Genomic DNA, 15,173 nt, shown 5'->3' on the forward strand with positions numbered 1-15,173 from the left:
TGTCCATTTGTTTTGCATCTCCTCTTGCCATTTCTTCATTTCATCGTGCATTTGGGCTTGAAGGTTTGAGAGCTCGTGTTCTCTAGTCTCTCTCAGCTTCTTGCGTAGTCCTTCAATTTCTGCGTCTTGCATTTTGCATATTTCCTAAAGTGTTGATATGCAAGCCTTGGCGCTCGCGTCTTCTATTTTCTCCGCCTTCGTCCAGATGAGGCTATACCTCCGGTCCTTGTCACCCCTTGTTTTCTGGTCGGGTGAGCTCTCCTTTGTCTCCATAGTGTCACCACTTCTTGATTTGATAGTCTTCAGATAGTCTTCTTGGCATAGATTACGAGGGCTGAGGGGGGAAAGGGGGGGGGTTGGCTACCAAGCTCAATCGTGGTGTTTTGCAGCCCAAGGCTGCTTCGCAAGAAGCAAGTAGCTGCTATGGGCCTCCGTGGTGGGCAATGTCGCAGTAATGGCGGGGCGGGGCAGAAGTGCAGCAATGGCGAGGAAGGGAGGAAACAAGCAAGCGGGAGCGGGGAAGAGAGCAAGCAAGCGGTGCGGGGAAGGGAGCAGCACGATAGTGTGAGGGGGGGGGGTGAAAGCAGCAGGGCAGGCAGCAGCAGAGGAGCAGACGGGGAGAGGGCGCGAGCGGGGAGGCTGGCTGGGCGAGCAGGTCGGAGCCAAGCAAGGTTAGAGAGGAGGGGAGCTGAGGCATGGCGGGGAGGTGGAGCATGGCGGGGAGCTGGAGTTGGAGCATGGTGCGGCGGAGTGGCAGGGTGATGCAGCGTGGTGAGGAGGACCAGCAGGGCGGGGAGGAGCTCCAAGGTGGGGAGGGAGGGAGCAGCATGGCGGGGAGGAGCTCCAAGGCGGAGAGAGAGAGAGAGAGAGAGAGAGAGAGAGAGAGTTTATTAAAGTCTTCAGAAGACCGATGGGTGTATGAGACTGAGAAACCTGATACAATGAGTTGTGGTAGTGGAGCTACTAAACGAGCATCCATACCAATGCAGAAAATGCAAAATGACAGTACTAAATCCTAAGTACAACATAGTCATATCTTGACTGTATATATATATATATCAATCTCAGCATAAACATCGACATCATCATAACCATCATCATCATCATCAATAGCAATAGGACATCATGATGGATGGGGCTGTGGAAGTGGAGGCATGAGGTCAGCAATAGAGCGCTGTCGCCCCCCCAAGGGTGGAGTCTTGGTATGTCTCCTGGTTGTAGCTCTGCGTCTGACCAGGGCCACTGTGACCCGTGTCGGTTGGGCTCCGACCCTAAACAAGGAGGGGATGTCCCCAAGTATGATCTGTGAGTCAACCCTCTGTCTGAGCTGTCGGGTCACAGGCTCCGAGTTACGGTCATGTCGAGGCCTCGCCTTGGGGGTCTATGTGATCTGGCTGGAAGAACTTCGTGATAGAGCTCTGAGAAGTATCAGTCGAGGAGGAAGTCTGCCCCTGTCCTCGCGCTCGGAGTATCCTATCGCGGTGTCTGTGCACCTCATGAATGAAAGCAGCCAAACATCGCTAGTCTGGGTAGGAGAGGAAACGGTCAAAACTCCATAACTATCTCTGAAGAGGCAGTAGAAACACCCTCGGATCTCATAGTAGACACGACACCTGAAGATGAAATGCTCCTCTGTCTCAATCCCCTGCATGTCACATAGTGTGCATATCCGCCTCTTCTTGGGTAATTGCTTCGCTCTGTCGCTCTCAATACGAAGTCTGTGTGAAGAGACTCGGAATTGCCCAAGAGAGATCCTGAGCGAGTGGGGTAGGTGAATCTGCGTGTATCCTAGTGAATCAAAAAAACCCTCTGTTGTGATATGTAAGAAGTGATCTCTGTAGAAGCCCAGCTTCACTGGAAGATCACTCGGGCCCAACCAGGTCCGGAATGTGTGTAGCTGTAGTAGATGCTCACGCATAACTTGGTTGACCTCGTGTAATAGGAGGGGAGAAAAAGGAGCATCCATGCTGTACTGGAAAGGATACAGTCTGTCCATGTGGAGCCAGAGTCTTGCAAACCATCTCTTTGTGCGTGCATACCAGCACCTCTGGTCCCCCCTTGCTGCAAGTGCCATAGAAGAGGACAATGCTAGCCATGGTATCTTGCTACGTCCGGATGTGTAATCCCCATACTCCTTGAAATGCGGCATCTAGCTGTAATGGGGGTGACCCAAACTCTGCTTGAATGATCTGGTGAGGGACCGACTGCTTACCACGATCATATGTGATAACATGAGAACCTGTAGCCGCTCCACCCGGGCCCACTCTGTATATCCGACAAGTTTGGTCCCCAGCATGGACCGCCATACATCCCTACTGGGCGGACCAAGGAGTCAAAGAGCAACCCTTTGGTCCGTGGATCCTGAAAGTGAGAGAGAAAGCGTTGTCTCTCTAGCCTAGCCAATGAAGCATATCCTTTGCCCAGGCGTGCACGCATCGCAGGTCTCATGGTGAAGATGGGTCCGGAAAAGACAACCCCAAGGTAAGTTTATGATGAAACTATCCTAACAGGGGACCCATCAAATGTGAAATGCTCATCTCGCATAACGGCTCGAGATGTATTGAAGATCATAACCTTGGTTAAACCCAAGTTGACCTTCAAATCATGAGACTCACAAAAGGACTGTAGTGTGTCAAGGTGTCTCTGGAGCCCCTCTACTAAGGAGAACAAGAGAGCCACGTCATGTGCGTAAAGTAATATCTGGATCAGCGTGCTCGCGAGGCAGCAACCTACCCCACCCTGTGCCTGCATCACTCGTCGATGTAGAGGCCAAACAAGGTAGGTGATAATGGGCACCCTTCTTTGATCCCTATAGTGCTCATGATGTTGTCTGTCCATGCAGATCTTGTTTGGACTCTGCCTGAAACTCGCTCATAAAGTGCCATGGCAGCTTAAATGATCTCCTAGTCATAACCCAAATCTTATAGGCGTTGTATGAGGCGGGCTCTCGGAACGATGCTAAATGCCTTGCGGAAATCGACAAAGCAAGAGTAAACCCTTTGCTTTTGTGCCCTTGCCTCCTTGATGATACATCTAAGCGTGAGAATAGGGACCATGGTCCCATGATCCCACCTGAAACCGGCCTGTCCCGCTACTCTGAGTCCTCGACACTCCGCAAATCTGCTGACCTCGGAATCAAGTACTGATGCATAAATCTTGGACATGACATGTCCAATCATAATGGTCCTATAGTTCTCCGAGTTCTTGGGATCCCCTGCCTTGTGGATGGGTGAGATAGTGTTGATGGTCCAGGTGCATGGGAACCCTAAGCAAACGGCTTCATTAAATAGCTTGGCTAAGATCAGGGCTGGGAGGTTAATCGCATATCCAATGAACTCAGTGCATAGTCCCTCATGATCCTTCATTGGGCCATTATGAAGTTTCATTACGGCATCTTTTACTCCCCCCCTAGTGAAAAGGATGTAGGATGGGGGGCGTAGCATATGTGATAGGTTAGGGGCTGCTGGTTGATTTGGAATATCATAGAGCGTGCGTGCATTATCGGTCCACACCTGAGTGTAAGTGAGGGAGGGGGGGATCGTCCATCTAGAAATCTCTTCCAGAAGTCCTTAGAGGTTTTACTGAACATAATGTTCAGTAGCTCCTCCTCGTTCCGACGCACAAAGTCCAGTTTCTTCCTGTGTATTAGACGACGGTACTCGCGTAGCGTCTCTAGTTCGCCCGGAAGGTTGTTTTTTGCTTCGAATTTCAGTCGATGTCGTAAAGCCTTATACTCATCATCGTACCAGCTATTATAGGGTATTGTTCCAGGTGGTGGTGGGCGGGTGGAGCGGGTGGTATGGGGGAAGGCGTGAAGAGCAATCTCGTGTAGTGAGCGAGTGACTAGGGCAGCGCGATTCTCTAATAGGGATATAAAGTCAGTGTATGCGAGAAGTATGTACAGACAGCCATAGTAAGTAGGTGAGTGATCACGATCAAAGCGTATATCATGGTAGGTGGAGTAAGAGCTCAACGGGGTAGAAAGTGCTGTGTGGCGGGGGGTAGAAATGCTAAAGAAAAGATAGGTGTGATTAGCCCCTGGAGGGAGAGGTGCTACGGTAAAGTCAATGATGTGAGATGTGAAGGCAGGGGATCCCATGATGTAGTCCACAACACTGCAACCTCCCCCATGCAGAAAGCAAGTGAAGCCACCTGATGCGGGCCATCTGTCAAGATCTTTATAGATAATAAGATCATGCATCCTGCCGAGGTCTAAAATTGCCTGCCCATAAGATGTGAGCGGTCCTCGTCTGTCAGCTGAAACTCGTGGTAGACCTGGGTTCTGCCTCCTCAAGGTCAATGTCTGGTAGTAGAGTGGAATCATCCATGAAGTCGAGAAGTGGTGCCTAACGAGCCCTTGTCCTCGCGTTGAAGTCCCCAACTAGGAGGACTTTGCTACGGCTAGAGAAGTCAACAATGGACTGGCAAAGAGCAGCGAATGGGGATGTCTCATCCTCCCCTTGAGTATCTCTGGCAAAGCGGGTGGTCTCGAGGGGGAAGTAGCAAATTGCAATAAACAAATCCCGGCTATCCATGTGTCGAATTTGGATCCAGAGAAACCTAGAGTGTGGATCTCTCTGCTCCACTGAGATGGCCCCCAAAAGTGTGGATCTGTAAAGGACTACGACTCCTCTTGACCCTCGAACCCGTCATGTATCCCTCGTCTCATGTAAAAGACTGTCGTGACCTATATAGGATTGCGAGAAGTTTCCAGATGGTACAGGATAGGGTCTCGGATGTCTGGGTCTCATAGACTTCGCCTTCCTATGCGGTAGGAGAGGTGGGTGCCCAATGGGGGCTTGTAAGGAGTCGTCCATCTCGTACTATTGCCCACTTTCCCTCCTTGCGGGCCTGATCTCACTGTTGCAATAGAAAACGCCTCTCCTCAACCTGTAGTGGAGTGAGGTCCTCATCCATGGAGATCGCTGGCTGGTCTCGTAAGGTTGACCTACGACGTAAAGCCGAAAGTTGTGCCTGGGCGTCATGGAACCGTATGATTAGTGGTTGCTCTCGGTTGGGGTCCCTCCCAACTCGCCATGCTCTCTCAATCCTGTGCTCAGTCGCCCCTAGGGTAGTGGTCACAAAGGCCTGCTGATCTGCCATCGGTGTAGCCTCAGTGCGGGGAATCCCACATACTCTAATGTTGAGAGCCTTGCTGGCTCTCCCGTTACTCTAGGAGGGTAGCCGAAGGGTTACCCTTGTAGGTTCCCGTTTGGCTACGTCAACCCATTTGGACGTCTCCTCGATGGCATATTGCATGCTTGCAATCTGTGCCTCCACAACCAGGGTGCTCCCTGGGACTGTACGTATGGCAGTGACCTCCTGTCGGAGCTGTGAGATCTCTTGTCTGAGCCCCTGAATAAGATCAGGCTGGACTCGGATAACTTGAGACTGCTCTTGTATGAGACGTGCCTGCTCCCTGGTGAAGCGTGTTTGCTCCTGTGCGAAGTGTGACATCTCCTTCTCGCGCTCTCGAATGCTTTGGACCTCCATCAGCAAGTACTCCCAAGTCTTTGATTGGTCAGCTCATCCATGCTCTAACGGAAACTGAAAGGACTGTGGCCTGAAAATGTGAGGATGAGACTAGAGGCTGGGTGATGACCGGGTAAGATGGGTGCGATACGGAGACGATAGTGACCTGGAGGAGGCGATCCCAACGGGGTGTGGGAGCATGGGCTGACTGAGAGGCAGAGGGGAGAGAAAGGTCGAGTAGTGTGGGACAGTGTATGACCCCTCCAAAGTAGGTGTCATAATCGGAGAGAGAACTGTAGTGGGAGAAGAAGGGAGAGATGGTGGCAGAGGCAATCCCTCTATTCTAGGGGAGGGTGGAGCAATCGATGTCATGGGTAGGGGTGTGTCAGAGGCAGTAGCTGTAACTGTAGGCGTAAGTGGAACTGAAAGTGTATCTGAAACTGGAACTAGAGCTGACGACGCTGAAGCTGAAGCTGAGGATGGCGCTGAGGCTGAAGATGAGGATGTAGCTGAGACCGAGGCTGAGACTGAAGCTGAAGCTGAGGATGGCGCTGAGGCTGAAGATGAGGATGTAGCTGAGACCGAGGCTGAGACTGAAGCTGAAGCTGTGATTGAAGCTGAGGCAGAGGTGGGTCCTGCCTTTGCCTTGCTGTCCACTCCGAGTCCATTGTGGTTGTAGTGTGTGTTCACATCTTCGAGTTTCAGTTGTGTTTGTTTCTGGCAGCTTTATCCGTATCCTTGCCACCTTTCCCCATTTCGTTTGATAGATAGACCCGTGTTCGGTGTAGGTCCTAGTCTTACTGTAGGGTGGGAGCATGTACCCCCCCCCCCCCCCAAATGATGGGAGGAACCCCCAAGGGGGCTAAGTGTAAGCGGAGAAGGAGGAGCTGCTGGCGAGGCTAGACGAGGAGGGAGGGAGCTGCAGGCGGAGGGGCTGGGGTGGAGTAGAAGTGGGGGAGAGAAGGACGCGGGGGGGAGCAGCAAGCGGAGCTGCAAACGGGGGAAGTGGAGGAAGGAGCAGGAGCGGAGTGGTGGAGAAGGGAGCTGCGGGATGAGGAGGGAGCTGCAGCAGCTGCAGCACAGCGCGGGAGGAGGTAGGAGCGCGGGAGGCAGAGGGAGCAGCACAGGAGGGAGGAGGAGCAGCGCAGGTGGAGGGGTGCGGGGAGCAGCGGGAGCTGCAGGCTGAGGCACCGGCGGGGAGCAGGAGTGGAGGGCAGGAGAGCAGCACCGGAGGAGGAGCTGTGCGGGCAGAGAAGGGTGGAGGGCAGGGGCAGAGCAGCAAGGGCGGGGCTGCAGGAGCGGGAGGGGAGGCTAGCGGGCGGAGCAGGAGAGGAGGGGGCAGAGCTTTTGCCAGCTGTATGGAGAGAGAGAGAGAGAGAGAGAGAGAGAGAGAGAGAGAGAGTACTTAAGCTTTTGCCAGCTGTATGGAGTTTCAGCTTGTTTGGGCAAAATATTTTTCCCTAGAAATGTGCTGATGGCTGCTACCCACCAAAACGTGTTTTGTAGTGACTCTTTTTTGTTATTGTTGTTGTTGTTGTTTTTTTTGTTGGGGGGGGGGGGGGGGGGGGGGAAGGTGAATGTCTATTAAGTATGACCAAAATACATTGAGACATAATAAGATCGTGTGAACACCTCATACCAAGTCATGCGGAATAGGAATGAGGCTGGTGTAACCAATCCAGATAGTGGAATTGCCACGATGGTGCTGTGCTGTGGGTGTATACATGAAGAATTCACCATGATCCCACTCTCTCCTGAAGGAAGCTCTTCTAGCCAATGCAGCACCAAAGGAGCCATGAATCCTGTTCCAAGTGTCCATGAGGGTGTGTACAATATCTTGCCAGATCCCTTAAACTGACTGGAAGCCTCTGTGCATTGGGTCTCCAAATCTGCCATTTGTAAGACTGGAATGATCTCCCAAGTGGAGTCTAGGAGATGACGATGGTCTGTGCATTCTAAGTAGTGTGATACTTGTTTAATGAGGCTAACCCTTTAGCAAAGCATTTATAATACAGGAAGGTCAAAAGAAGGTCTTACTGCTAAACATGACGAAAATTAGTTTTTGTGAAACTAACCAGGAATTCTTGTAGATTGAAGGAGTGCGGTTTATGTGGGAGAATTGCATCGAATCTTTAAAGAAAGTGAAGTCAGGAGATCCAGGAAATGGTTGTATTCTTGCTCACAGCATGGGCCTTGGCAAAACACTGCAAGTAAGCATGAAACTTTTTTATGTGCTGCATTCGTTTTATGATTTGAGAGGATATTGGTAGATTACTAGATTGAAATATTCTTCAATGTCAACAAGAAAAGTTGTATATCATGGTTTTAACAAGTGTGTTGCGGCTGTAGTAAAGTACTGTCTGCTGCATCTGAAAAGAAACAGCGTCTGGTCTGTGATGAAACTGGGTTCAAGTTTTGGTTTATTAAAAGTCCTTTTTTAAAAATGCTTTTCATTGTTGCGGTACATTTGCCCAAGATTGTTATGACTTTTGATTTTTGTGGTACATTTGCCCAAGATTGTTAGGACTGCTCTTTCGTTCTGACATTATGCCCCTTACCTCAATAGAGGCAGTAGAAACTTAGTCTTTTGGTTGGTGTATGTGGTTGAATAATACAATCTTCATATCAGTATGCTTGTGACCTTCGGCTATGAAAGTGTGGATTTATCTCACATATGCATGGGAGAGTTGGTGTATTTGGTACGAAGAATGAATCCTCATATCATATGCATGTGACCTTTGGTTGCGAAAGCCGGATGTGTCTCACATATGCTTTGGCTGAGTTATATGGTGGGGAACCTGGTGGCCTCCCATCACAAAACTGCAGCGGGCAACCCAGTTGTGCTAAGCAGTGATGCTGGATACCATCTTCCAAAGCTATCCTCTGGCAAGGGAAGGAGGTAATGCATCATTTGCCTCCATCCGTAAGACCCGCTTACCCTGAATCCTGTATGTTGGAGAGACCGGATCGATGGAGAAGGCATGGCCTCCCTCCGTCAGAAAGGCAGCCACCCCCCAAGTGAAGTCACGCTGCATCCTCTGTGTCCTTGCAACCATCCGGAAGGACCCCATCCAAATCCTCTCCAATGGGCAACTCCATGGGCCACCATCTAGAAGAAGTAAGAAATCTTTTGTGGTCTGCGACTTGTCCAGGAGCGTGAGCAAAATCCGGAGATAGTCTCTTGGGGAGCCTGCTGCTGAACCCAGTATCCTCTCTAGAAGGAGGTGTAACATGCAACGGTTAATGCACGTGAGACCTTCTTTAAACCGTATTTTGAGGCACATGCGTATGCACAGGTTTAGGGTTAGAGAAATGTAGACGACACCAGATTGGGTCCTTGTACCCACTTAGGGCCCCCTTTCCCAAGGAGGGAAGAATTTGCTTTATACTTGGAGAACTATAAACACTCTCCTTCAGAGAGCTTGGGATGTAAGTTTGAGGATGACCCTTTGACAGTGAGAGCTGACCCACGAATGCTTGAGAAATAACCCAATCTCGACAAAGTCCAATGCTGCCCACACCATCGATGTAGACCACTGTGCAAGGCTATAGAAGAACCTTGTGCTGTCCCCGGGCATGTAGCAGTGCTGCGTGAGTGAGAGAGGTTAATGGAGGACGGAAAACTGAGAGATTTGGAGCTTCAGAAACTGTGTGAAAGCTGAGAGATGTGGAGCTAAAGAGAGCTGAGAATAGAGCCAAGAAAGAGCTGAAAACTAGAAAAGAAAGCTGCTGAAACAGAACCTGGGCTATGGTGCTGCGTAGGCACCTTCCTGGAATCACCAAAGGGCTGCTGAGTTTGCTGCTGTCCTGCAGGGAACTCTGGAGGGGCTAGAGGCTGCTGTGGATTGGAGGAGGCGGCTGAATTGCGAGTTGGACCCCCTTTTTATAGGGGGCTGTAGGGCTTGGTTGGCTAGTTGGGCCATTGAAGCCAGCCCTTAACCTGTCTAGGGAGGGGAGAAGGGTAGCCTATAAAAGGTGCCCTCCCCAGCCCTTTCTCCTTTGCTAGGAGCTGCCTCAGGGGGGGCCCTTCTGGGGCTGCTACCTTGACTACTGCTGTCCCCTTTACTTAGTCCAGCCCTAGGGGCCCTTCTTGGCTCCTACCCTAGGCTGACACCTAGACCTAGCTAAACCCTAAGATGGAAACACTAACCTATTGAGTTCTCCTGTGGGTACTAGTGAACAAGGACTGATCTAAGGCTTGAGAGATAGACCTACGTAGCTCGTGCCTAATTGTCCTTGGACTAGGGCTCACAATTGGGTCACGGCATACGACAAAATCGCCTAGATTAGGGATCTACTTGCACTTGTCGATGTAGCAAGTTGCCACCTTGCACCCAAGTGCAGGTGTACATTCAACAGAAGGGCACCTTCTCCACCCTATCCGAGTGCCCTACTCGTGCAAGCCAAAACCACACCCTCAAACCCCACCGCAGCTCCTAAAGAGGTTGTCCCTCCCATAACCAAAGACACCACCACATTCCCTCGTGCCTTGCCAAGACCGGAATCGGGTCAATGGTCCATACCTTGCCCAAATGGCTGACTACTCGATCCTCTAGCTCTCAACCATACGAAGGCCCCATTAATCTCTCGGTCCCCAACTGCCTCGAGCTGAAGAAATGCCCATCTGGCAGCCTTGGTATCTTGGTGGCTACCCTCACAGAATCGACCATAAGCCTAACACGGCCCCCAAATCCAAGATTTGTTGAACCTCCTTAGTCGATGGAGATATTTGATCACTTGAAAGCCTACGCCAAGGTGGAGGGGGGGGGGGGGGGGGGGGCTCTGAATTCAGCTAGGAGAATTTAGTGTAAAATCAGAGGCTTACTGTGGATCATTCATGCAAGAAGTAAAACCTAAAGCCGAGCCCAATTTTATCTTTGATTGGTCGGGGCCCCAAGGCATGCCATACATACTCGCTGGGAGCTGATCAAAGAGTAAAGAGAAGAGACTTCGTCTTGGGAATGTGGAAATAAGAGTAGCACTAGCACTTGAGCGTGGCAAGTGTGGCATAGCCTTTGCTCGATCCGGCCTTCATAACTGGTCTCATTGTTAAGCTTGAGCTGGAGAAAGCTCTCCTAGATATGTAAGGACGCAACCATCTCTACTAGCAACCTGTCCAAAGTGACTTGATGTCAATGCATGACTACCTTGGATGTGTTCAAGATCATAACCTTGGTTTTACCAAGGTTGACCTTCAAGTCATCTGTCCCACCAAACATCTGAAGTACAGTGTGATGTCGTTGGAGACCCTTAGCAAAAGAAGAAAGACCACATCGTCTGCATAGAAGAGAATATGAACCAAGAATCTAGCTAGAGCCTATGCCTCTTAGTGTCTCGATGAATGTATCTAGCTCATCGAGAGAAGAGCCTCCCTTTCTTTCGTATATTGTAAGTAATGCAAGGAAGTTTTAGATCAATTGCAAAGGCTGGAAACCCTCCAGAGCTCCTCGTTGGAAGAAATGTCAGATTTCAGCTGGTTGCAGAAAATCTTTTGGAAGAGACTCAATCCCACAAGAATAGAAAAATCACTCTATTCTTTTGGCTTTTCTATTCATGGTGGAGAATTATTTGGAAAGGGATTGCTAGGATCTTCAGCACCATTGTCCACCACTCTTTCTTCATGACCTGGGGTTTAGTTACTTGGCTTTTCCTTTCAGGTCCTCAGCTATTTTATGAGAGGCACGTCCACAGTCTCGTGATCAATACGAAAGATTGCCTGTTTAGCATCTCTTGAGTCCCTTACGCTTAGCAAATTGGCCAACCTACGTGTCGAGTACGGAGACATAGATATTGGACATGACATGCCCAAATTATGGTCTTATAGTGTTCCAAGCTCATGGGATCCCCTACCTCGTGGATATGCATGATGGTATTAAGGGTCTAGGGGTGAGGAGTGCAAACCGCTTCATTGAAAAGCTTTGCCAAGATTGAGGCTTAGATATTGAGTCCATATGCAATGTGATCTTTGTCTCGACCGGTATGTAGTTTCAGGGTTGCGGGTCAGATGTCACCGATGGTGAGCAATGCCCAAGAGTTGGACGAGGTAGCTGTGAGAGGTCGGGGACAACTGGGGAGAAATGTCATGTAGTGTACGTGCATAGGAGTACCAAAGGGTGCAGATGGTGAGAGTCTTTCAAGAAACAAGTCTTTGGAGTTGCTGTTAAAGAGGTTGATTATGTTTTGGTAGCTGAATGCCTGCTTCTTTTAGTGTAGCAAATGGCGATACTTTCGCATAGTCTTTGTGACACTTGAAAGATGCTTGGTTTTGAATTTGAGTTGGCGACGTAATGCCTTACACTCAATATCGTATTGCCGACTTTCCCTTGCTATGGGCACATCCCGCTGTTGTAGGAGGGTATGTCTCTCCTCTACCTATAGAGGTGTGAAATCTTATCCATGTGAATGGGGTGGTGGTGGTTGAGTACTGTACGTTTCCATAGTGCTGCAAGGCAGGCTTGAGTTTCACTAAAATGGATGGCCAAGGGTGATCTTGAGTAGCGTCATGACCTATGTGCTAGGCTTCCTCAATGCCATGTTCTTGGACCTTAGGGTGATTGTCTCAAATCTAGTGGCATCCGCAAATGGGGAGGAAGTGGGGGACGTGCATGGGATCGCTTGGACTCTGATGTTGAGAGCCGTGTTGGCTCTTTGCTATTGCTCAAGTATAGTGGCTGAAACGGTGGCCTTTGTGGGCTCCCATTTTGCAAGGCCCACCCACCTAATAGTCTCCTTCATAGGTGATTGCATGGCGACTATCTTGTTGGTCCACCGCACGAGACTAACTCCACGTGGTGGTGTAAATTGAGGTGAGCTTCTTATGGAGTCATGTAACCTTGTGGTTGAGGCTATAAATGTGATATGCCATGTGTCTCACGTGTAGGAGAAATGTGCTAGATCAGTTGAGAAGTGGGCTGACGATGAGTAGCAGAAACACTCTATGTTGTTCTATCATGAGGGACTGAAGATGGATTTGTATTGTGAGAGCATATTTTTATACTATGGTCTACACCCACTGTTGGGCGCTGATGATGTCAGTGGGGATGTCATAGTAGCTAGTCCTTGCTGTGCGTGATAGAGTTTATGGTTTTCACTTGTTTGTAGGTCCAACTCTCGGAGGACATGAGATGGTGTGTCTTCGTGAGGCTGCAAATAGGGTACCTTGAATAGGAAATCTGCTTGTTGTGCCAATAGATGTCCTAATGTGGGTCTGGCATGTGGAAGAGCTAGCTCAGGATCCCGTGCTTTGTGGTGGCCACTGAGTGTGGGTGGAATCCCGAAAGCATGAAAAACCTCTCGCTCTTGTTTCTCTACAAAATGTCACTCGTAAAGGACAGCAAAGGCACTCTCTTTTCTCTTCCTCTCTCCCTCTCTCAACATATACACTAGGGCCTAGGACAATCGTCGGGCTGGACCCCCCTGAAGGTTTTTATTACTTGAGAGAAAACTGAGTACATGAGTTCAGTGTAGAAGCTGTACATTCATAAATCCAAGCGTAAAATGAATCATTACATGAGCTCTAAGGCTCCCCTTCTTGGCAACAAGCCACTTGTCAGTTTCTACTTTACTTTCCTAATTACATGCCACTAAAGGCAACTTTGGAGTCTTCGAAGCACTTGGTCACGCGAACCGCCTCCTAGACTCTTGGTAGGCTTCCGTAGCGCTTAGGAAAATAACTCTTCCTAGTCCCTGCAACAATTAATTTAAGCGCACCACCATGGCACCCTTTAATTGTTAGCGCTTTGCATGCAAATAATACACTGTGGACTAATTCTAGTCACGGTGGGCGTCCCCACTGAACACATGTGCACACATTAAAAAAAAAAAAAAAACTCTGGTTGACCGAAGTCAACGCTCTTGATCATAATTGAGGGCTTTGACCAAGGGTCGAGGCACCTTAATTATAGTCAAGTCTCTCCAACTGAAGTTGGCACATCTTGGTTAACCGTAGTTAACCCTCTTGGCGTATGCCAAGTCTCGTTGACCGAAGTCAACACTCTCTGGCCGTAGTCAGCTCTGTAGTTCTCTGGTTAACCGTAGTTAACCCTCTTGGTAATGAACCAAGTCTCCTCGACCGAGGTCAGGTTTACTTGACCAGAGTCAAGTATCTTTGATCGTAGTCAATTCTTTGACCATTAAAAGAACTCTATAATTAACGCATATAAAACTCTTTAAATATGATTAAATAAATGGTCAACTGTACTTTGACTTAGGATATTTACATTGTGGTGACATCCCCTTGGCTTCTATTCAGTTGACCTTAACTGAAAAGCTTTCTTGTAAACATCTAAAAGCTGTGGATGATCGGATAACATGTCTTCATCCATCCACTTGGCATCTAATGCCGTATAATTCTTGAATTTTACAAGATACTTGTAAAACTCCTTGCCCTGAGAGCCTTTGTGTACAGGATGGTACACAATCTTCTCTGGCTGAAGGACCTCCTCCAGCTCATCCACTTCTGGTGGATCTTTTGATACTGGCTCTGTAGGCTCTGGACCCTGGAATTTCTTTAGAAAACTCACATGGAATGCATTGTGAATCCTCCAATGCTCTGGCAATGCTAACCTGTATGCAACCTCATTTATTCTTTCGGTAACCGTGAAAGGGCCATAGTATCTGGGAGATAACTTTGCATACACTTTCTGTTTGCCTTTAAACTTACGGAGCCTAGCTTTCTCGAATTTTAAAAGTACCCAATTCCGTACCTTGAGATCTAACTGTCTCCTATGCTTATCTGCAGCTCTTTTATGTTTCTCTTGAGACTTTTCGATTGCTGTCTGGACTTGGCTGAAAGCTGTGTGGAGGTCTCTCACAAACTGATCAGCTGCAAATATTTTGTCCTTGGTCCTGAGGATAGGTGGCAGAATCACCTTTCCATAGATGACCTCAAAGGGGGCTTTCCCTGTAGAGCTGTGTACTGTATTATTGTAAGCAAACTCTACCAATGGTAGGTTTTTTTCCCAGTCTGAACCTTGGTCACCCACGTAGCATTTCAGCATATCCAATGCTGTAGAATTTGCTAGTTCGCTTTGACCATCTATCTGGGGATGGAAAGAAGAAGAAAAATTCAAATTCGTCCCCATATTATCAAATAAAGCTCTTTAGAATAGACTGGTCATTCTGGGATCTTGATCACTGACAATGGACTTAGGCATACCATGGTGCTTAAAGATTTGTGCCATGAAAAGCTTAGCCATATGATCTGCCTTTATGGTTTTGCAAACCGGAATGAAATGAGCGAGCTTGTTTAATCTATCAATGATAGTCCAAATCCCATCATTCCCTGACTTTGATCTTGGCAAATAAAAAATAAAGTCCATTGTAATACTTTCCCACGGTGCCTGAGGCATGGGAAGAGGCATAAGTAGGCCAGGTACCTTCCGTTTACCATACTTCACTTTGTGACACGTAAGGCATTCAGTAACAAACTGATGTATATCTTTTCGCATCCCTGGCCAAAAGAAATACGTCTCTAGTGCTAGAGTTGTTGCTGTAATTCCTCTATGTCCAGCATACGGAGGTGCATGGCATTCCTCCAAAATCTTTTTCCTCATCTCCTGGGTGATGCATAGGGAGTCATCTTTCATTAGATACCCATCTTTCAGGGAATAATGACTGGTGGACTGCCCCTCTTGCATTTGCTGTAAAATCTCGCCAAAATCTGCATCATTAGCAGATTGCTCCCTCATGGCTTCCAGGTC

General features: G+C 48.8%; 1 protein-coding gene across 1 annotated transcript in view; it reads left to right on the top strand.

Annotated features, from left to right (window-relative positions):
- The window catches only part of ATRX (P-loop containing nucleoside triphosphate hydrolases superfamily protein), a 173,858-nt gene that overhangs the window by 94,638 nt on the left and 64,047 nt on the right, over nucleotides 1-15,173 (top strand). Inside the window, exon 14 of the mRNA XM_087373082.1 lies at nucleotides 7,563-7,682. Coding sequence (XP_087229208.1) covers nucleotides 7,563-7,682 — 120 coding nt within the window. The remainder of the gene's footprint in view (nucleotides 1-7,562; nucleotides 7,683-15,173) is intronic.

This window comes from Dipteris shenzhenensis, chromosome 3 (assembly GCF_047967505.1).
Source record: "Dipteris shenzhenensis isolate YYH24624 ecotype China chromosome 3, Dip_SZ_1.0, whole genome shotgun sequence".
NCBI lineage: Eukaryota > Viridiplantae > Streptophyta > Polypodiopsida > Gleicheniales > Dipteridaceae > Dipteris > Dipteris shenzhenensis.